The following is a 21275-nucleotide window of genomic DNA, read 5'->3' as shown; positions in this document are numbered from 1 at the left end:
GGTCATGGCTGGGGCCAGGGTTGTTCAGCATCTCCTGGATGAAGGGACAGAGGGACCCTCAGCCAGTTTGGTGCCAGACTGGTAGGGGTGGCTCACATCCCTTCATGCTGTGCTGCCATCAGTGAGCCCTGGCCAGGCTGCAGAGCTGGTGGATGGGAACCTTACGAAGTTCAAGCAGGGCAAGGGCAGGGTTCTGCCCCCGGGGAGCACCAACCTCCTGCAGCAGGACAGAGGAGGGGAACCTGCTGGGAAGCAGCTCCAGAAGGAGGAGCTGAGGGTGCTGGGGGACAACAAGGTGCTCAGGAGCCAGCAATGTGCCCTGGTGGCCAAGAAGGCCTCAATGGTGTCGGGGGGGGCATGGAGAAGACTATGGGCAGTAGGGCAAGGGAGGTTCTCCTGCCCCTCTGCTCTGTCCTGGTAAGGCCACATCTGCAGTCCTGGGTCCAGTTCTGGGCTCCCCAGCTCCAGGGGGACAGGGAAGTGCTGGAGAGAGTCCAGGGCAGGCTGGGAAGCTGCTGAGGGGCCTGGAGCAGCTCTGGGAGCAGCAAAGGCTGAGAGCCCTGGGGCTGAGAGCCTGCAGAAGAGCAGCCCCAGAGGGCAGCTGAGCAATGCTCAGCAAGAGCTGAAGGAGCTGTGGGGAGCAAGAGGCTGGGGCCAGACTCTGCTGAGTGGTGCCCAGGGCCAGGTCAAGGTTCAAGGGGCACAAAGTGGCAGCCAGGAGGTTCTGTTTGCCCCTGGGGAGAAAGTTGCTTGGTGTGAGGTTGCTGGAGGCCTGGAGCAGGCTGCCCAGAGAGGTTGTGGAGTCTCCTGGTGTGGAGAGCTTCCACCCACCCTGGGCATTGTGCTGCTGGGCAAGCTGCTGGGGGTGCCCTGCTGGAGCAGGGGGCTTGGACTGGGTGAGCTCCAAACTTCCCTTCCCAACCCTTCCCAGCCTGGGGCTGTGTGAATCAAGAGGCTAAGGGATGTTTCTCCTCTTCTTTCAGGACTTATCCAGTGTCTCCAGCAGCCCTACCTCAAGCCCCAAGACAAAGATTGCTGCTGTGTCCTCCATCCAGAAGCCCAGCCCCATGGGCACCACACAGCTGCTCAAGAGGCAGGTGCAGAGGATGGATGCTGTCCTGGCACACAAGCAGGCACAAGGTAATGCTCTGCAGCTTTCCCACCCTCTTTGCCTCTGGATTTTTGGTCTTTATCTATCCTGACCTGTGTCAGTTTTGGTCTTCTGAGTCCTGTCCTGAATTCCATGCTCCCTGTGACACCTTTTTCTCCATCCCTGTCACCTGGAGGCAGCAGGGTCAAGGTTAGGTTGGAATTGGTGTTTCTGCAGCTCCTGGAGCCTTGCTGCTGCTCACAGGGGAGGAGTTGGCTTGCCCTGCTGGACTCCATCCACATGAGGCACTCTGGGTCTTCTCCAGCCTGAGCCTCTTTGCCTGGTGTCTCAGCCCCATGCAGGGAAGGTGACTGACTGAAGGTGCTCAGGAGATGGTTGAGGCTGTTGAGTTGTGGTTGAAACAGTGGAGCTGGGATTTACAGAGTCATCTTGGCTCAAGTGGCTGTGGAAAACCTGCTCTGAAGAGCAAACCAGGTTGAGCTGGGGCTGGTTTTATGTCCTCTTGGATGCTGGTTGAAAACCTTAGGGTGCAGCTTCAGTCTGGTGGTGGTGGTTTGGTTGATGTTGATGATCTCTTCTGGCAAATGGTGGTTCTCCATCTCCCTTCTCTTGTGTCTTCTCTCAAGACAGACCTGGCCAGGCTGCTTCTTGTCTTCTCCAGCAGTGTGAAATCTTTCTCTCCCTCAGAGAGGGGCTGATGCTTGGATCTGAGACCCTGGCCTAGAGAAATGGATCCCTTTGTTGTTGTGGTTGAGGGAGGAAGCTTCTAGACATAGGAGCAGGGGGTGTGTGGTGGCTGCCTGGTTTGGACAGGAGCTCTGCTGCTTGTGGCCTGTGTTTTGTGGCTGTAGCTGGGCAAGGATGTGCTGGCTGAACATCTCCCAGCTGCTTTCAGCTTCTTGGTGCACCTGCTGGGTCAGACTGGCCCTGCCTGCCTTCATCCCTTGACAGCTGGGCCTCTTCCCCATGGCTGTGGGGCTGGAGAGGGACAAACTGGGATGAAGCCACTGTCAGTGCTGGAGCAAAGGAGATGCCATGTTTCTGTTGTGCCCCATGGCTGGATGGTGTTCTCCAAAGGCTCTCTGGCAGGATGATGCTCTCCAGGGCTCCCTGCCTGCTCCTTGGTCTCTGTGGCAGGATGATGCTCTCCAGGGCTCCCTGCCTGCTCCTAAGTCTCTGTGGCAGGATGATGCTCTCAGGGCTCCCTGCCTGCTCCTAAGTCTCTGTGGCAGGATGATGCTCTCCAGAGCTCCCTGCCTGCTCCTTGGTCTCTGTGGCAGGATGATGCTCTCCAGAGCTCCCTGCCTGCTCCTTGGTCTCTGTGGCAGGATGATGCTCTCCAGAGCTCCCTGCCTGCTCCTTGGTCTCTGTGGCAGGATGATGCTCTCCAGGGCTCCCTGCCTGCTCCTTGGTCTCTGTGGCAGGATGATGCTCTCCAGGGCTCCCTGCCTGCTCCTTGGTCTCTGTGGCAGGATGATGCTCTCCAGGGCTCCCTGCCTGCTCCTAGGTCTCTCTGGCAGGATGATGCTCTCCAGAGCTCCCTGCCTGCTCCAAGGGCTCTCTGGCAGGATAATGCTCTCCAGGGCTCCCTGCCTGCTCCTAGGGCTCTGTGGCAGGATGATGCTCTCCAGGGCTCCCTGCCTGCTCCTAGGGCTCTGTGGCAGGATGATGCTCTCCAGGGCTCCCTGCCTGCTCCTAGGGCTCTGTTCATGGGTGGCAGTGGTGTCCCCACAGGTCCCTGTCCCCCTCAGAGCTGTGATCTGTAATTCTCTCTGATTCATTTCAGCTCAGTTTGCTGCTTTTCTGAAACAAAACATGCTGGGCAGGAAAGCTCTTCCTCCTGGCACCTCTTCATGTCTCTTTGGTGAGTATCTCCTCACTTCTCACTCCATCTCCTTCCTCCTCTCTGTCTCTGCTACATTCTTTCATCCTCTTCCTCCTTCCTTCTGCTGGGCTGGGCATGTGGCCCAACATGTGCCCTTGTCCCCCTGCTTGTTTTGCTGCCTGGTTGCTGTGTTTGAAGCTAAAGCAAACAAACCTGCTGAGAGCATTAACTGATGAGCTTCTGAGCTTCATCAGCCCTGAGCTTCTCCCCAGCTCCAGTGGGTAAATCCTCTTCTTGGGAGCTGTGCCCTCTGACAGGCAGCTGGACTAAAACTCTCTGGAGCAGGGTTTGAGGTCATCAGTTTCACCCTTTCCTGTGCCAGAGCTGAGAAGGGAACATGGCCACCAGGCTGAGAGACCACTTGTGTGTTGGTGGAGCATCCAAACACATGGAAGCAGAAACAAGGGACTGCTGAGTGACTTGGAAGGGGCAGGTGTGGGCATGTGGAGCAGCATTTCCTGGCCAGAGGGAGGTGCAGAAATGCTGAGGGTTGAGGGGGAGAGGGAGTGATGAGGTGGTGGGAGATGGACACTGCCTGGAGCAGGAGACATGTGGAGGTGAGTGGCCTGCAGCAATGTGGTCTCTCCTGTTGGGAGCTGGAGCTCAGTGAGGTGGAGCTTGGTGTGTGTGGAGCTCTGGGGGCTGGGGATTGAGGGGTGAGACACTCACTGTGTAGCTCCAGCCACGTGTGGAGTGGCAGTGGCTGTGGATCTGTGTGGAGCTGGGATTAGGAGAGGCTGAGAGGCTGCAGTCCATGACAGGAGGTGGTGTGCAGGTGTCACTTCTCCCTTTGGGTGACCCCAGGGTGCTGAGAGCTTTGATGTGGGTGAGAGCAGGCTCTCTGCAGCACCTCACTGCTTTAGCTCAACAAGTGCTGGGGGCAGGGAAGCTGGTGGTGTCCTGGCACCTGGTGTGGAGACTCCTGAGCTGCAGGCTTCCTGCTTGCTCTGAACACAAACCAGAGTCCAAACTGCAGGTCTGGAAACAAGGTGACAAGCTTCTGAGCCAAATGTTGGCCTAAGCTGCATGTTCTGAAGGTTTCTTTCTCCCTGGAGCCTTCTTTTATCCTCTCCCCACACAGTGATGTCAGTCTGGGAGCAAGTGTGGAGCCCTGCACGTACCCAGAGTCCTCCCACCCAGCATCTGCTGGGGAGAAGGAACCACAGTGGATGTGACCTTGCTGGTGGGGAGGTGTGGAGGGGCTGACACCAGCCTGGGCTACCTTTTGGTGGGACTGAAAGCTGGTTAAGATCTCTGAGCCTTCACTCCTGGAGCTGGGAGCAGGATGCTCCTCCTTAAGGTGCAGCCAGCCCCTCCTGGGGGAGCAGACCCCTCTGTGATGCAGTGGGGACACAGAGGGACATTGGGTCACTGCTCACTGATGCTCTGAGGGACACTTGACACCTGTGCATGAGCTGTTCCATTGTCCTGCTTGGCTGGTGGCACTTGGAAGCAGCACAGCAAGTTGGGTGCTTGCCTGGGGCCAGGAGCTTCTCTGGGTGCTTGTCTGGGGGCCAGGAGCTTCTGTTGCTTGGAAGGGATCCCAAAGATCATCTAGATCACCTAGGATCAGAAGGGAGTGAGCTGGTTCAGCTGTCCCCAGCATGGCCTCCCACCATGGGTCTGTGCCTTCACTTCAACCCAGAGCACCCAGTTCAAACTGGGGCCAGATGATGGTGCATCAGTGGTGGGGGACCTGTGGAGAGCACCTGGGCAGGGTCTGGCAGCTCCTGATTGTGGTTGGTTCCTGGGCTGCCTGGAGTTGTGGCTCCTCTTGGGCTTGTTGTGGATGTCCCCAGGGAGCTTCTGCTCTGGGCTGGATGATGTGGATGGGAAGGGTCAAGGACATGGAGCAAAAGGAGATGTTGGTGTGGAAGAGGAGGCTCAGCTTGGTGTTCATCTCCTGGCAGTAGCAGTGTAGGGTAGAGAATGATGGAATCACAGAATGGTTTGGTTGGAAGAGACCTTGAAGATGGTCAAGTCAAGAGCACTAACCCAGCACTGCCAGAGCACCGCCAACCCATGGCCCTCAGCACCACAGCTCCTAACAGCTTTGGAACTGCTCGAGGGATGGGGACTCCACCACTGTCCTGGGCAGCCTGGGCCAGGCCTTCAAAACCCTCAAGGGCAAGAAATTGTTCCTCATGGCCAACCTCAACCTGCCCTGGGGCAACTTGAGGCCATTTCCTCTTGTCCTGCCCCTTGTTCCTTGGCAGAAGAGCCCAACCCCCACCTGGCTCCAGCCTCCTCAGGGAGCTGGGGAGAGCCAGAAGGTCTCCCCTCAGCCTCCTCTGCTCCAGGCTCAGCACCTCAGCTGCTCCTCCCCAGTCCTGTTCTCCAGACCCTTCCCCAGCTTCGTTGCCCTTCTCTGGACGTTCTGCAGCCCCTCAGTGTCCCCCTGCTGGGGCAGGGGCTCAGCTGCAGCCCCTCCTGCGCTCCCAGCTGCTTCGCTTGGTGCCTCTCACGACGCTGCGCTTCCGTCCTGCCCCCCGAGGGCCGCCCAGCAGGGGCCGAGTGACAGCCACCTCTGGTGACCTCCCATCCCACTGCTCCTGCACCAGCTCTGCAATGGCTCTGCACCCTCATCCCTTCTCCTGGAAACCTGGGACAGCCAAGGGGCCTGACCGCTTGTGCCACGCTTTGGAACCACCAGCGCTGCCCCGCTGGGGCTGTGAGCATCCCTTGTTCCTTCGCTGCAGAAGCTGAGCCAAACCCTTGCCCCTCAGCCAGCAGCTCGGGGCAGGCAGAAGTCAGCCTTGGGTGGTGAAGAGGAGGAGTTCCTGCTGCTTGGCTGGCGTGGAGGGAGCTGTGGAAGCTGTGCATGGCCGTGTGTCCCTCCTCCTCCTCCTTCCCTGCAGCACCCAGCGGAGCAGCCCCAACCTGGAGCCATCAACCCTTGATGTTCAAACAGCTCCTTCTGTGTCCCCCTAGTTCCAGTCTCCTCAGAGCACTTGGCAGGGGGTGACAAAGATGATGGACGGACAGCACTCAAGAGGCATCGAGCTCCCAGCCCACCCCAGTGCGCCAAGGCCTCCAAGCGAGCCAAAATCAAGGTGACCATTGTCCCTTCTGCTGACAGCACAGGAGCAGCCCTCAGCACCCAGCCTGAAAGTGAGTTGCTCCTTGATGGACCACCCTGGCAGGGTGGCAGTGGCTGTGCCCAGACCTCCTGCTCCAGGGCCACCACCACGTGGGGAGGGGAGGGAGCTGTGGTGGATTTGTGGAGCAGGAAATGGATGGAGGCTCAAGTAGTGAGGGAGGCTGGGGCTGGTGGGGCAGTGCTGGGGGCTGGCAGCATCAGGAGCAGGGCAGGAGCCTCTTGATTGCTGTTGGGGTTGCTCCAGAGAAAGCCTTGACCCCAGCCTGGTGAGCTGCATGGTGAAGCTCTCGCCTTCCTCTGAGCCACTGAGCTGCTGCTGGAAGCAGGACTCTGGTCCTGGGGGACCTTTTAGTCACAGGAGTGTTCTGCTTGGGAAAGCTCTCTGAGATCATCCAGTCCAACATCAACCCAGCACCACCATGGCCAGGTGCCACAGACACAGGCTTATGGAACACCTCCAGGCATGGGGACTCCACCACCTCCCTGGGCAGCCTCTGCCAATCCCTGACCACTCTTGCAGGAGCAAAGTTTCTCCTAACCTAAACCTCCCCTGAGGCAACTTGAGGCCATTTCCTCTTCTCCTGTCCCTTATGCCTTGGGAGAAGACACCAACCCTCACCTGGCTCCAGCCTCCTTCCAGGGAGCAGTAGAGAGCAATGAGGTCTCCCCTCAGCCTCCTCCAGGCTCCACAACCCCAGGTCCCTCAGCTGCTCCTCATTTCTGCTGCCTGCTTTCACCTGGAACATGCTCCTGCTTGAGGATGGCAGTGATGTTCCTCTTCTGGAAGACCTCCATGCCTCCAGGCTTCGTGATTCAGCTGGTTCTGCTGGTCCCCCTTGGGCCTGAAGTCTGCCACAGCACCACGGGCGGCCAAAGCCCAGCTCCTCACCCAGCTCTGCAGCAGGAGTGCTGCAGAGGTCCCTGCAGCCCAAGGAGAGCTGAAGGGCTCCATCTTCATCCCCTTCAGCCTTTGCAAAGGAGTCCAGGAGCTTTGGTCACCTGGAGCCAGAGAATGATGCTTGGAAGCCGAGAACCACAGAATTGTTTGGGTTGGAAAAGCCCTTCAAGATCATCCACTCCAACCATTCCCTGCCTCTGGCAGGCTTTGAGAACCCTTTCAGTCAAGAAGTTTCTTCTAATGTCCAACCTAAACCTCCCCTGGGGCAACCTTGAGAACATTTCTTCTTGTCCTGTTGCCAACCCCCACCTGGCTCCAGCCTCCTTTCAGGGACTTGGAGAGAGCCAGAAGGTCTCCCCTCAGCCTCCTCTGCTCCAGGCTCATCTCCCTCAGCTGCTCCTCCCCAGCCCTCTTCTCCAGACCCTTCCCCACCTTCCTTGCCCTTCTCTGGCCCTGCTCCAGCCCTCAAAGTCCTTCTGGCAGTCAGGAGCCCAACCCTGAGCCCAGCCCTCAAGCTGTGGCCTCCCCAGTGCCCATCCCAGGGGCACAATCCCTGCCCTGCTCCTGCTGCCCACTCCAGGCCAGGCTGCTGGTGCCCTTCTTGGCCACCTGGGCACCCCCTGGCTCCTCTCCAGCTGCTGGCACCCAGCACCCCCAGGGCCTTTTCCCCACCAGGCACTTTCCATCCTGGAGCCTTCCTGGGGGTTGCTGTGCCCCAAGGGCAGGGCCCAGCCCTTGGCCCTGTCCTCACATTGCATCCCAGAGCTCCAGGTCCAGCCCATTGTTAGCTTGGCTCCAGGCAGTGCAGCACTGGCAGGTCCAGGTCCCCTTTTCTTTTAATCTTCCAACCCTTTACTTCTTTCCACAGCCAGGAGCTGACTGCTGGACACAGAGCAGAGGCAGAGGTCCCCTGTTGGCCCAGGGGCACACCGGGATCAGTGCACTTGTACCCCCCAGACGTGGCAATAAACACATCCTCTGAGTCCTGCCTCCCCTGTGTGCTTTGTCAAGGGCCTCCAAGAGCCACCACTGGTGGCCAGCCCTGGCCCACCTGATGGGCCCAGATGGGGGAGCTGTGCCAGGATGGCTTAGGGGGGGGAAGATTCATGGAGGTAGCTTTGGATTTGGTGCTGAGGGCTTGAGATGTCTGCTGACAGACTCCAGACCTGAGTCCTTCCTCCCCAGCTGGCCTCACACTTCCACACCAGCAGCTCCTTCATTTCTATTGCCAGCTCTGCTCTGTTTGGTGCTCCTGACCCCTCAGGAGCTTGTGCTGGTGGAGGTTTGGTGCTCCTGACCCCTCAGGAGCTTGTGTTGGTGGAGGTTTGGTGCTTCCATCCCTCTGGAGCTTGTGCTGGTGGAGGTTTGATGCTCCTCAGGAGCTTGTGCTGGTGGAGGTTTGATGCTCCTGATCCCTCTGGAGCTTGTGCTGGTGGAGGTTTGATGCTCCTCAGGAGCCTTGTGCTGGTGGAGGTTTGATGCTCCTGACCCCTCTGGAGCTTGTGCTGGTGGAGGTTTGATGCTCCTGACCCCTCTGGAGCTTGTGCTGGTGGAGGTTTGGTGCTCCTGAACCCTCTGGAGCTTGTGCTGGTGGAGGTTTGGTGCTCCTGAACCCTCTGGAGCTTGTGCTGGTGGAGGTTTGATGCTCCTCAGGAGCTTGTGCTGGTGGAGGTTTGATGCTCCTGATCCCTCTGGAGCTTGTGCTGGTGGAGGTTTGATGCTCCTGACCCCTCAGGAGCTTGTGCTGGTGGAGGTTTGATGCTCCTGACCCCTCTGGAGCTTGTGCTGGTGGAGGTTTGATGCTCCTGATCCCTCAGGAGCTTGTGCTGGTGGAGGTTTGGTGCTCCTGACCCCTCAGGAGCTTGTGCTGGTGGAGGTTTGATGTTCCTGACCCCTCAGGAGCTTGTGCTGGTGGAGGTTTGATGCTCCTGACCCCTCAGGAGCTTGTGCTGGTGGAGGTTTGATGCTCCTGACCCCTCTGGAGCTTGTGCTGGTGGAGGTTTGATGCTCCTGACCCCTCTGGAGCTTGTGCTGGTGGAGGTTTGATGCTCCTGACCCCTCTGGAGCTTGTGCTGGTGGAGGTTTGATGCTCCTGACCCCTCTGGAGCTTGTGCTGGTGGAGGTTTGATGCTCCTGACCCCTCAGGAGCTTGTGCTGGTGGAGGTTTGATGTTCCTGACCCCTCAGGGGCTTGTGCTGGTGGAGGTTTGATGCTCCTGACCCCTCTGGAGCTTGTGCTGGTGGAGGTTTGATGTTCCTGACCCCTCAGGAGCATCTGTTCATGGAGGCTTCCTTCAGAAGGTGCTCTGCAGGCTGAGCCCCGTGGGCTGCAGCGCTGTGAGGGGCTTGGTGAGGGGCTTGGTGAGGGGCTTGGTGAGGGGTGGGGAAGCCCAGAGCCAGGCTGGTGGAGGAGGAGAGTGAGAGTCCTTCTGTTCTCTCTTGCAGTGGTCGCTGGGAAGCCGCTGCCCATGGCCGTGGGCCACGCTGTGGCAGGCGCAAAGGAGCTGTCAGGACTGCTCACCACCCCCAAGTGAGTCCAGCTCTGGGGCTTGGGGACAGGCTTCCCATGGGGAGCTGCACCCTGGGGTGGCTCCTGCCTCTGGAGCTTCCTGCTGTCTTCTGACTGGTGTCAGCTGGGGAGCTGGAGGCTCCTCAGAACGTTGCTCCAGCAGCAGTTGAGGCTGAGGCTGGCAGAGGTGGATGAGAGCTGAAGGTCTGGAGGCTCTGGGGCTCTTCCTGTCTGGTTTCCCAATCTGAGTTTGCTCAACTCTGTCGTGGGGAGGGACTGAGGTCTGCCAGAGTTATGGAATCACAGAGAGCTTTTGGCTGGAAGAGACCAAAGGGTCAAGTCTAACCCTTAATGCAGCACTGCCAGGGCACCACCAACCCATGGCCCTCAACACCACAGCTGCAGGGCTTTGAAACCCTTCCAGGGATGGGGGCTCCACCTCTGCCCTGGGCAGCCTGGGCCAGGCCTTAAAAAACCTCATGGGGAAGAAATTCTTCCTCAAGGCCAACCTAAACCAGCCCTGGGGCACCTTGAGGCCATTTCCTCTTGTCCTGTTCCTTGGGAGAAGAGCCCAACCTCCACCTGGCTCCAGCCTCCTTTCAGGGGCACAGCTCCTGCATCACCTCCATTGGTGCACACCTGTGAGTAGCTCAATTCCAGTTTGAGGCTGAGAGCCCTGCAGAAGAGCAGTCCCAGAGGGGGAGCTGAGCAATGCTCAGCAAGAGCTAAAGGAGCTGTGGGGGGCAAGAGGCTGGGGCCAGGCTCTGCTGAGTGGTGCCCAGGGCCAGGCTAAGGGGCACAAAGTGGCACCCAGGAGGTTCCATGTGAAGAGGAGGAGAAAGTTGTTTGTTGTGAGGGTGCTGGAGGCCTGGAGCAGGCTGCCCAGAGAGGTTGTGGAGTCTCCTGGTGTGGAGAGCTTCCAACCCCCCCTGGGCACTGTGCTGCTGGGCAAGCTGCTGGGGGTGCCCCTGGTGGGGCAGGGAGGGGTTGGGCTGGGTGAGCTCCAGAGCTGCCTTCCCACCCACCCCATGCTGGGGTCCTGGGCATGGCTTTTCCCTGGGTGCTCCCTGTAGCAGCTGCTGCAGTGCAAGTGGAAGCCTCTCTTGCTCTGGGTGTTTGTTAGCTCCCCAAGCTCCCTGCCGGAGCCTTCCAGGAGTCCTGTGACAGCTCGGGCCCGGCGGCAGCTGGCCGGCAGAGCCGCCCGGCCTTGCCCTGCGTGGTTTCTCTCTAAGCTGACTCTTCCCTCTTCTGGCTTTGCAGGCTGAGCTCAGCAGCAGAGAGCTCCTGCAGCAGCCCTGCTGCCTCAGCCCTCATCCCCAGCACGGCGCCCAGCGCGTTCCACGCCCTGCAGAGCAGGCTGGTGGCCAGCAGCAGCCACGGGCTGCCGGCCCAGCCAGCCAGCACCCTCCAAGGTACCTGCCCCTCCGCGTCCCTCTTGTTGGTGGAGAAGGTAAAACCAAGTTCAGGGCTGGGGGGGGGGGTGGTGGAGCCTCCCTCTTGCTTGCCCTGCTGTGCTCTGGGTTTGGCTGGGGTCTCTTTCTGCGGCGCCGGGCTGGGGCAGGGCCTGCAGAGGCCTCCCTGCAGGTGACCTCTTGCTTGTGGCCAATTAGTCCCTGAGATCCAAACCCAACCTCCTGCTGCTCCTCAGCTTCACCACGAAGCTCACGTGTGGCTGCAGCAGTGAGGGGGGTGTGGAGCAGCTGGCAGGGTCTCCTCCAACCCACAGCAGGTCGTGTGGCAGAGCTGGGGATGCTCCCAGCCTGATTTCTATCCTCTTGCCTCTTCTTGTTTGTTTTATTTCCCCCCCCACCAGGAGCAGCCTCTGCCAGCAGCCTGCTGCAAGGGCTGAGCTTCAGCCTGCAGGACATTGGCACCAAGTCCTCATCCCTGCCTGCCAGCGTGGCCGCAGCGGCGTCACCAGTGCAGGTACTGCTGGCCTTGCAGGTCCCTCCCTGCAGGGGAGCTGAGAGGCAGAAAAGTGGTAGAGATGGATGGAAGCTGTCTGCTCTGGGAGCAGGAGAGATTCATAGGCTCAGAGAATGGGCTGGGTCAGAAGAGCCTTTGAAGACCATCCAGCTCCAGCCCCCCTGCCATGGGCAGGGACACCTCCCACCAGCCCAGCTTGCTCAGGGCCTCATCCAGCCTGGCCCTGAACACCTCCAGGGAGGGTAGGGGTGAGCTGGAGCTGAACATAATGACCAGGAGCCAGCAATGTGCCCTGGTGGCCAAGAAGGCCTCAATGGTATCCTGAGAGGCATCAAGAAGAGTGTGGGCAGCAGGGCAAGGGAGGTTCTCCTGCCCCTCTGTTCAGCCCTGGTGAGGACACAGCTGCAGTCCTGGGTCCAGTTCTGGGTTCAGGTGCAGAGGGACAAAGAGCTGCTGGGAGTCCAGGGGAGGCTGGGAAGAGGGGCCTGGAGCAGCTCTGTGAGGAGCAAAGGCTGAGAGCCCTGGGGCTGAGAGCCTGCAGAAGAGCAGCCCCAGAGGGCAGCTGAGCAATGCTCAGCAAGAGCTAAAGGAGCTGTGGGGGGCAAGAGGCTGGGGCCAGACTCTGCTGAGTGGTGCCCAGGGCCAGGCCAAGGGGCACAAAGTGGCACCCAGGAAGTTCCATCTGAAGAGAAGGAGAAAGTTGTTTGTTGTGAGGGTGCTGGAGGCCTGGAGCAGGCTGCCCAGAGAGGTTGTGGAGTCTCCTGGTGTGGAGAGCTCCCAACCCCCCCTGGGCACTGTGCTGCTGGGCAAGCTGCTGGGGGTGCCCCTGCTGGGGCAGGGGGGGTTGGGTCGAATGAGCTCCAGGGCTCCCTCCCCACCTCCACCTTCTGCAGGAGGGAGAGGCTGTGACCTCCAGACTTCACCTTGCCCTTTAGGCACTCACTGCTTCTGCTTCTCCTTCCAGAGCTCAGCTGTGAAGAGCCCTGCACCTATCCAGAGCCTGAGTGCCATGACCACAGGCACTGGCACGATCGTCCGCACCATCCCTGTCGCCACCTCCTTGTCCCTGGGAGCCTCAGCCAGTGGGAAGCCCACAGCCATTCACCAGCTGCTGACCAATGGGGGCCTGGCAAAGCTGGCCAGCAGCCTCCCTGGCCTGGCCCAGATCTCCAACCAGGCAGCAGGTGAGGGAGAAGGCATCTGGCCTGGAGCAGCAGTGGAGTGGGCAGCAGGAGCAGGGCAGGGATGGTGCCCCTGGACTGGGCACTGGGGAGGCCACAGCTTGAGGGCTGGGCTCAGGGTTGGGCTCTTCACTGCCAGAAGGACTTTGAGGGCTGGAGCAGGGCCAGAGAAAGGCAAGGAAGCTGGGGGAGGGTCTGGAGAAGAGGGCTGGGGAGGAGCAGCTGAGGGAGCTGGGGGTGTTGAGCCTGGAGAAGAGGAGGCTGAGGGGAGACCTTCTGGCTCTCTGCAGCTCCCTGAGAAGAGGCTGGAGCCAGGTGGGGGTTGGGCTCTTCTCCCAGGTGATAGAACAAGAGGAAATGGCCTCAAGTTGCCCCAGGGGAGGTTCAGGTTTGGACATGGGGAACAATTTCTTGCCCTTGAGGGTTGCCCAGGCCTGGCCCAGGCTGCCCAGGAGAGTGATGGAGTCCCCATCTCTGGAGGGGTTTCTGAGCTGTGGAGATGTGGTGCTGAGGGCCACAGCTTGGTGGTGCCCTGGCAGTGCTGGGTTAAAGGTTGGACTCGGTGATCTTAAAGATCTCTTCCAACCCAAACAACTCCATGGCTCCATGAGATGCAGGCACCTGGAGCACTCCATCACCCCAAGACCAACCTTTCCAAAGCTTATTTGCCTGCTGAGCCATAGCTGTGCCCAGGTGAGCAGGTTCCTTGAATGACTCAGGGGCCTCATGCACCTCTGGCTGGTGCCCACAGCCTCCATGTCTCAGGGACATCTCCCTCCTGCCTCCTCTAGGCTTGAAGGCCCCAACCACCATCACTGTGACGCTGCGTGGGCAGCCCAGCAGAGTGACCACCCTGAGCCAGGCCACCATGGGCACTGTCCAGCCCCAGCTGGAGGAGCAGCCCATGCAGACCCAGGCACCTCAGGTAACTCCTGCACCCTCCTGCTGCTCCTCTGGGCTGCTTCTGACCTACCCCAGCAGGGGAGATGTAGCTCTTGTGGGGAAAGTGTGCTTGGGGTCATCCGGGGGGACCCTTGGAGGCCTCTCTTGGCGGGGGGGGGGAGGGGCCTTGGAGGCCTCTCTCTTGGTGGTGGTGGGGAGGCCTTGGAGGCCTCTCTCTTGGTGGTGGTGGGGGGCCTTGGAGGCCTCTCTCTTGGTGGTGGTGGGGGGCCTTGGAGGCCTCTCTCTTGGTGGGGGAGTGCGGGTGCTTGGAGGCCTCTCTCTTGGGGGTGATCAACTTTGAGGCTACACAGAAAGGGACTTTGCAGGGCAGTGGTTAAGAAGCCCCAGGTCACCTTGGTGGCAGTTGGTGGCAGGGTGGATTGTGCTCCATAGCACACTGGTGCTGCTCCAAGGGCTCTCCAGCCAGGCTGGGAAAGCTGGGATCAGCGTGGGGATGAAGGTCCAAGGTTTGCTTGGCAGTGCCAGGGTTTGGTGGGGGGTGGAGAGCTGCCTGTGGAGCATCTGTGCCCTGCCCGCTGAGGCAGGAGGAGGGCTTGGCTGTGCTGGCTGGAGCCTTCTTCAGAGCACCCTTTCTGACCCTTGGATGTCCTGGTGTGAGGCTGGGCCCTGCAGCTGTTGGGCATAGCAGTGGAGGTCCTCAGCTCCTGCTCGTTCTCACTGCTGTGCTGCTGGAACCAGCTTAGCTCACCTTGGCCTTGTTCAAGCAAGGTCTCCTTTAGGAGGCCGGCACCACCAGCAGGTCTGGCTGGCCACAGCATTGCTGATCCAGGCCAAGGGAGGCTGGGGCTCCCCAGAGGGATCTGGGCAGAGGCTGGGGCTCCCCAGAGGGATCTGGGCAGAGGCTGGGGCTCCCCAGAGGGATCTGGGCAGAGGCTGGGGCTCCCCAGAGGGATCTGGGCAGAGGCTGGGGCTCCCCAACCATCTGAGCAGAAATCGAGGCTGCTTTGAGGGCTCTGGGGGGAGGCCGAGGCTCTCCTGGGGGTTCTGGGGGGAGGCCGAGGCTCTCCTGGGGGCTCTGGGGGGAGGCCGAGGCTCTCCCGGGGGTTCTGGGGGGAGGCCGAGGCTCTCCTGGGGGCTCTGGGGGGAGGCTGAGGCTCTCCTGGGGGCTCTGGGGGGAGGCCGAGGCTCTCCTGGGGGCTCTGGGGGGAGGCCGAGGCTCTCCTGGGGGCTCAGAGGTGGGGGGAGGCTGAGGCTCTCCCGGGGGCTCTGGGGGGAGGCTGAGGCTCTCCCGGGGGCTCAGAGGTGGGGGGAGGCTGAGGCTCTCCCGGGGGCTCAGAGGTGGGGGGAGGCTGAGGCTCTCCCGGGGGCTCAGAGGTGGGGGGAGGCCGAGGCTCTCCTGGGGGCTCAGAGGTGGGGGGAGGCCGAGGCTCTCCCGGGGGCTCAGAGGTGGGGGGAGGCTGAGGCTCTCCCGGGGGCTCTGGGGGGAGGCTGAGGCTCTCCCGGGGGCTCTGGGGGGAGGCCGAGGCTCTCCTGGGGGCTCTGGGGGGAGGCCGAGGCTCTCCCGGGGGCTCTGGGGGGAGGCCGAGGCTCTCCCGGGGGCTCTGGGGGGAGGCCGAGGCTCTCCCGGGGGCTCAGAGGTGGGGGGAGGCTGAGGCTCTCCTGGGGGCTCTGGGGGGGGGAGGCCGAGGCTCTCCCGGGGGCTCTGAGCACTCCTCCCCTCCCCGCAGTGAGCAGCAGCAGCCCCATGGAGCTGCTCTACATCAGGTCTGGCACCAGGCTCTCGGTGACGGCTGAGGCTACCTCTGTGCCCCTGGAGCTGCCTGGCACACAGCCTTCCTCCTGTGCCAGCACCCTCACCTGTGCCAGCACCCTCACCAGTGCTACGCTCAGGTGGGCCCTGTCCTTCCCGAGACCCTCATCCTCACCTCACTGCTGGCAGCAGGGAAGGGCAATGGACCTCTGGGACGCAGTGGGGGCAAGGGAGGAGTGGAGCCCCTGAGGAGAGTTCCATCCATGGTGGAGCACCAACACCTACACCAGAGAAGCTCTGGCTAGCGGCCACTTGCTGCCAGGAGGAGCTGGCACCCTGCTCCTAATGCTGGGCACCAGTCTGGGCACATCCTCCATCATCATCATCACCACAGCCAGCAGCTGTAGGGACAATGCCCCCAGCACTTGGAGAAGCCCAAGCTTGGCTGGGTGGGGTGGAAGGAGCAGCCCCCAGGGCCCGGGGGGGGCTGGTCCAGGCTGGGCAGACACTGGGGATGTTCTTTGGGGTTTGTTGCTGTTTAATAAAAGGGTTTGGTTGTCCTTCAGTGCCTCCTGACTTGGTGACACCAAGCTGGGTGGCAGAGTGGAGCTGCTGGATGCTCTGCAGAAGGACCTGGCCAGGCTGGGGGGGGATGTGCCAAGGCCAATGGGATGAGGTGAAGCCACACCTTGAATGATAGAATGGTGGAGGTGGGGAGGGAGCTCTGGAGCTCACCCAGTCCAAGACCCCTGCTCCAGCAGGGCACCCCCAGCAGCTTGCCCAGCAGCACAGTGCCCAGGGTGGGGTTGGAAGCTCTCCACACCAGGAGACTCCACAACCTCTCTGGGCAGCCTGCTCCAGGCCTCCAGCACCCTCACAACAAACAACTTTCTCCTCCTCTTCAGATGGAACTTCCTGGGTGCCACTTTGTGCCCCTTGGCCTGGCCCTGGGCACCACTGAGCAGAGTCTGGCCCCAGCCCCTTGCCCCCCACAGCTCCTTTAGCTCCCCTCTGGGGCTGCTCAGCAGCTGAGGGACCTGCAATTGTTCAGCCTGGAGAAGGCTGAGGGGAGACCTTCTGGCTCTCCCCAGCTCCCTGAGAGGAGGCTGGAGTCAGGTGGGGGTTGGGCTCTTCTGCCAAGGAACAGGACAAGAGGAAATGGCCTCAGGTCACCCCAGGGCAGGTTGAGGTTGGCCAAGAGGAACAATTTCTTGCCCTTGAGGGTTGTCAAGGCCTGGCCCAGGACAGTGGTGGAGTCCCCATCCCTGGAGGGGTTTCCAAGCCATGCAGATGTAGTGCTGAGGGCCATGGTTTGGTGGTGCCCTGGGAGCTGCCAGGTTCTGGTTGGACTTCATCATCTCAAGGTCTTCCCAGTCTGTGCTGTGAAGCAGTGGAGCTCTGGAGCCTCCTGGGCACCGCAGCAGGGCAAGGACCAGCTCTGGGCTCAGCTGCACCAGGGCTGCTCCAGCAAAAGAGAAAACCTCCAGCCCCTCCTTTGGCTCCCTTTGCCTTTATGGATATGGACATGGATATAACATGGAGAGGAGCCCAGGCTCTGGCAGCTCAGGCCCCAGCACCACCCTGGAGGCTACAAGCAGCTCTGTCCCCAGCAGTGGAAAGGAGAAGGTCCAAGGTGGCTCCTCCTGGTCCCTCCAGTGGTGTCAGCTCCAGCACCACCTCAGCCTCTGTGCTTTCCCATCCAGCTGCCTTCTCCCTGGGCTGCTCCAGAGCAGGATGGGTCCTAGAGCTTGGCATGGTGGTGGAAGGCTGACACATGGGGGGAGCTGGAGCTGGCAGGGCTGTGCCAGGGTGCTGCCGGGTAGGGCTGGCGCCGCAGGGAGCCCTCGAAGGACCCTGGGTAGTGCCCGGGGCCGGGCGCCAGCGGCCGGCAGAGCTCGGGGAGCTGCGTGGAGGCAGTCACCAAAGGGCTGGGGAAAGCAGGAATGATGAAGGGGTGGGCAGAGAGGGCTGGGGGCACTGGCACCCCCTGGCTCTTGAGGTGCTCCAGGGGGTTGCCAAAGCTCAGGGGGAAGCGCAGCATCACGCCCGTGTACCCCCCCGGGCTGTACCCAGGGCTGGCCACCACCGCCTTGGGCTTGGCCAGGCCCCCGCTGCGCTTGTCCCTGCCCTCCAGCAAGGGGGAGATGGCACCTAGCTTGGCACTGGGGCTAAACACCATCTCCTCCTCATCCTCTTCATCATCCTCCTCTTCCTCCTCCTCCTCCTCCTCCCGGCCGCGCTTGCCGCTCGCCGCGGCCCCGGGGGTCACCCAGCAGCCTCTGCCGGCTGCCCGCTGGCCGTCCCCGCTCCACCGCTGCCCCCCTTGGCTCCTCAGGTCTTGGGGCTCCTCGGGTGGGGACGGTGGGAAGCTGGAAGGTGGCTCCAAAAACTCCTTCAGGCTGGAGCAGTGCCCCCAGAGCGGGTGGCAGCCCAGGGGCTTCAGCCCCTCGCTGCGGCAGGCGTGGAAGCAGCCGGTGAAGGTGGCAGGGGCCTGTTGCCCGTCCTCGGCCCGCGGGCAGCCTTGGGTCTCTCTGCCACCAAGGGTGGGTCCTACCTCGCTCCCACTGCCCTGAGCTGGGTCCTGAGCTCCTGCTGGCTCTGGACTCTCCTGCTGCTGGAGGTGGGGGCCGGTGGGTGGCCGGAGGGGCTGGGGGGTGTGGGCAGCCTGGCTCGCCGCCCGCTGGCCCTCGGGGCAGTGGCGTTTGTGGCAGGGCAAGGACTCGGCCTTGCTCACCTGGGCCAGCAGCTTCTTCTTGGCCAGAGGAGACATGATGTGGTGGTTGCCTTTGGAGTAGAAGCTGGAGAAAAGGCGCTTGTAGGTCTCAGTGTGGGGCCTGCAGGTGCTGGGACACCCCCCTGAGGGGCTGGGGGTTGGCACCACCGGGCTGGAGCTTCCCTCAGCCACCTGGCCCTGCTCCGCCTCATTCCTGGTATCCTCTGGCTTCACCTTGTCTGGAGGCCTCTGCAAGCAGAAGGGGATCAAGGTGTGGGTGCTGGCCTCTGCCACAGCCCCACCTCTGGCTGCCCTCAGCCCCACCTCTGGCTGCCCTCAGCCCCACCTCTGGCTGCCCTCAGCCCCACCTCTGGCTGCCCTCAGCCCCTCTGCGCTCCTCTTTGTCCACAGCCCTTGGGCTCCTCACCACTGAATGGTTTGGGTGGGCAAAGCCCTTGGAGATCACCCAGTCCACCATCAACCCAACACCACCCTGGCCACCCAACCCTGTCCCCAGGTGCCATGGCCAGAGGATTTCTGGAATCATTGAGTAGTTTGGGTTGGGAAAACCTTCTCAGATTAAATCCAACATCAACCCAACACCACCCTGGCCACCAAACCCTGCCCCCAAGTTCCTTGAATGCTTCCCTAGCTGGGACTCCATCATCTCCCTGGGCAGTTCTCAGCTTGGCCACATCCCTCCTGGCACAGCCCAAGCCCCGCAGAGGGGTTCTGGGGCTGCTCTCGGAGGGGGTGATGCCCACAGGGAGGGGGGGTGATGCCCACACACCTGCTCCTGGCTCTTCTCCTTCCTGGCCCTCCTGCCCTTCTCGCCGGGCTGGCTGCCCCTGGAGGCCTTGTACTGCTTGCGGGGCTTGCTGGGGGGCAGGGGTTTGTCCTCCTCCCCCTTGAGGTGCCGCACGTACGGGAGGACCAGCCTGTGGGGTGGGGGCAGTGAGAAGCAGGAGGGGAGAGTGAGGCAGGCAGAGGGCAGCCCTGGCCGGGGCCCTACCTCTCGTAGTGGCGCCGGGTGCAGGTGGCTGCGCTGGTGCTGCCCGGGCTGCCGCCCAGCTCGTCGTAGACGTTCTTCCAGAGCCGCCGCCCCGTCACCTGCGGGGGAGCGAGGTACAGCCTGGCACCCAGGGGCACGGCCTGGCACCCAGGGGCACAGCCTGGCACCCAGGGGCACAGCCTGGCACTCGGGAGCCAGCCCGGCACCCAGGGGCACAGCCTGGCACTCGGGAGCCAGCCCCGCACCCAGGGGCACAGCCTGGCACCCAGGGGCACGGCCTGGCGCTCAGCAGCCAGCCCCGCACCCAGGGGCACAGCCTGGCACCCAGGGGCACAGCCTGGCGCTGGGGAGCCAGCCCCGCACCCAGGGGCACAGCCCGGCACCCAGGGGCACAGCCTGGCACTGGGGAGCCAGCCCCGCACCCAGGGGCACGGCCTGGCACTCGCAAGCCAGCCCCGCACCCAGGGGCACAGCCTGGCACTGGGGAGCCAGCCCCGCACCCAGGGGCACAGCCTGGCACTCGCGAGCCAGCCCCGCACCCAGGGGCACAGCCTGGCACTGGGGAGCCAGCCCCGCACCCAGGGGCACAGCCTGGCACTCGCGAGCCAGCCCCGCACCCAGGGGCACAGCCTGGCACTCGGGAGCCAGCCCCGCACCCAGGGGCACAGCCTGGCACCCAGGGGCACAGCCTGGCGCTGGGGAGCCAGCCCCGCACCCAGGGGCACAGCCTGGCACTCGGGAGCCAGCCCCGCACCCAGGGGCACAGCCTGGCACTCGGGAGCCAGCCCCACACCCAGGGGCACAGCCTGGCACTCGCGAGCCAGCCCCGCACCCAGGGGAACATCCTGATGCTCAGAAGCCAGCCTGGCACCCAAGGGACATCCAAACACCCAGTGGAACATGCTGGCACCCAGGAGCCACCCTGGCAGCCAGGGGAACATCCTGGCATTCGGGGGGCACCCAAGTACAATCTCAGCGCCCAGAGGACATCCTGGCACCCAGGGCCCCCCTCCCTTACCAGCTCGTAGGCTCCCAGCTTCTCCACTGCCTTGTAGATCTTCCAGAGGTTAACTGGAAACAAGGAGATGCTGGTGGGCAGGGGGCGTGGGGGGCAGGGGGGGACAGCAGGGGGGAGAGGGACGGTCAGGGTGAGATGAGAGCTGGGGGGACATGAGTCAGGGGGACACAGGGTAAGGAGGATGCAGAGGTCAGGGTGAGATGGTGGCTGGGGGGATAAGTCAGGGGGACACAGGGTAAGGAGGATGCAGAGGTCAGGGTGAGATGGTGGCTGGGGGGACATGAGTCAGGGGGACACCAGGGTAAGGAGGATGCAGAGGTCAGGGTGAGATGAGAGCTGGGGGGACATGAGTCAGGGGGACACAGGGTAAGGAGGATGCAGAGGTCAGGGTGAGATGGTGGCTGGGGGGACATGAGTCAGGGGGACACCAGGGTAAGGAGGATGCAGAGGTCAGGGTGAGATGAGAGCTGGGGGGACATGAGTCAGGGGGACACAGGGTAAGGAGGATGCAGAGGTCAGGGTGAGATGGTGGCTGGGGGGACATGAGTCAGGGGGACACCAGGGTAAGGAGGATGCAGAGGTCAGGGTGAGATGAGAGCTGGGGGGACATGAGTCAGGGGGACACAGGGTAAGGAGGATGCAGAGGTCAGGGTGAGATGGTGGCTGGGGGGACATGAGTCAGGGGGACACAGGGTAAGGAGGATGCAGAGGTCAGGGTGAGATGGTGGCTGGGGGGACATGAGTCAGGGGGACACAGGGTAAGGAGGATGCAGAGGTCAGGGTGAGATGGTGGCTGGGGGGACACAAGGTCAGAGGGACACCAGGGTGAGAGACAGGAGGGTCAAGGGGAGATGAGGGCTCAGGGGGGCAGGGGGATGGCCACAGCCAGCAGCTGGTGGTGGTCCTGCTGGGACATACTCTGCTTGAAGCCCAGGTGGGGGATCCTCTCGATGGGGGTGTGCCTGTCCTTCATGAACTTGTAGAGGCTGACGAGGAAGGCTTCCTCCTCCTCTTTCTCCTCACTGCTTGCTGCTGCTTCCAAAGCCTCCTCCTGCCTGGCTCCATCCTCTGGGGCCTACAGGAAAGCACAGAGTGCTTTGGGCTGGGAGGGACCTCCAGAGCTCATCCAGGCCAACCCCTCTGCACCCACCAGGGACATCCTCCCCTAGAGCCCTCTCCAGCCTCACCTCCAGGGCTGGGGGCCCCAACCACCCCCCTGAGCAGCCTGCCCCAGTCCTGCACCACCCTCGCGGTGCAGAGCTTGTGCCTC

At 62.1% G+C, this 21275-nt stretch overlaps 2 protein-coding genes across 4 annotated transcripts in view; one reads left to right on the top strand and one right to left on the bottom strand.

The window, feature by feature from the left end:
* KANSL3 (KAT8 regulatory NSL complex subunit 3) overlaps window positions 1–15298 on the top strand; it is a 28992-nt gene extending 13694 nt beyond the window's left edge. The window contains exons 13-21 of one of the 3 annotated variants that reach the window (XM_054174884.1): window positions 984–1140; window positions 2898–2975; window positions 5928–6107; window positions 9439–9523; window positions 10763–10914; window positions 11316–11428; window positions 12393–12612; window positions 13401–13534; window positions 15240–15298. In XM_054174884.1, coding sequence (XP_054030859.1) covers window positions 984–1140; window positions 2898–2975; window positions 5928–6107; window positions 9439–9523; window positions 10763–10914; window positions 11316–11428; window positions 12393–12612; window positions 13401–13534; window positions 15240–15242 — 1122 coding nt within the window. In that variant the 3' untranslated portion in view covers window positions 15243–15298. The remainder of the gene's footprint in view (window positions 1–983; window positions 1141–2897; window positions 2976–5927; window positions 6108–9438; window positions 9524–10762; window positions 10915–11315; window positions 11429–12392; window positions 12613–13400; window positions 13535–15239) is intronic. The other 2 variants (XM_054174885.1, XM_054174886.1) reach the window with 2 other exon arrangements.
* A 1207-nt stretch (window positions 15299–16505) lies between these two features.
* Window positions 16506–21072, bottom strand: ARID5A (AT-rich interaction domain 5A). Its single transcript, XM_054175368.1, has 5 exons — window positions 20924–21072; window positions 20006–20058; window positions 18988–19085; window positions 18766–18913; window positions 16506–18224 (listed from the first exon to the last, which is right to left on the bottom strand). Exons 1-5 carry the CDS (start codon window positions 20976–20978, stop codon window positions 17004–17006), a joined length of 1575 nt encoding a protein of 524 aa, XP_054031343.1. The 5' UTR covers window positions 20979–21072; the 3' UTR covers window positions 16506–17003.
* Between the last annotated feature and the right edge of the window lie 203 nt (window positions 21073–21275).

The sequence above is a fragment of the Dryobates pubescens genome, chromosome 31 (genome assembly GCF_014839835.1).
Source record: "Dryobates pubescens isolate bDryPub1 chromosome 31, bDryPub1.pri, whole genome shotgun sequence".
Classification (NCBI taxonomy): Eukaryota; Metazoa; Chordata; class Aves; order Piciformes; family Picidae; genus Dryobates; species Dryobates pubescens.
Note: the sequence above shows the minus strand (reverse complement) of the source record. Positions and strands in the feature narration are given on the sequence as shown.

Bases quoted from the DNA above. Each gene is read 5' to 3' on its own strand.
- ARID5A (XM_054175368.1), bottom strand. From the start codon at position 20,978: ATGAAGGACAGGCACACCCCCATCGAGAGGATCCCCCACCTGGGCTTC. The intron at 19,086-20,005 runs GTAAGGGAGGGG...GCTCCCCCGCAG, and splicing joins AGCTGGGAGCCTACGAGCTG to GTGACGGGGCGGCGGCTCTG. The intron at 18,225-18,765 runs GTGTGTGGGCAT...TTCTGCTTGCAG, and splicing joins AGGAGAAGAGCCAGGAGCAG to AGGCCTCCAGACAAGGTGAA.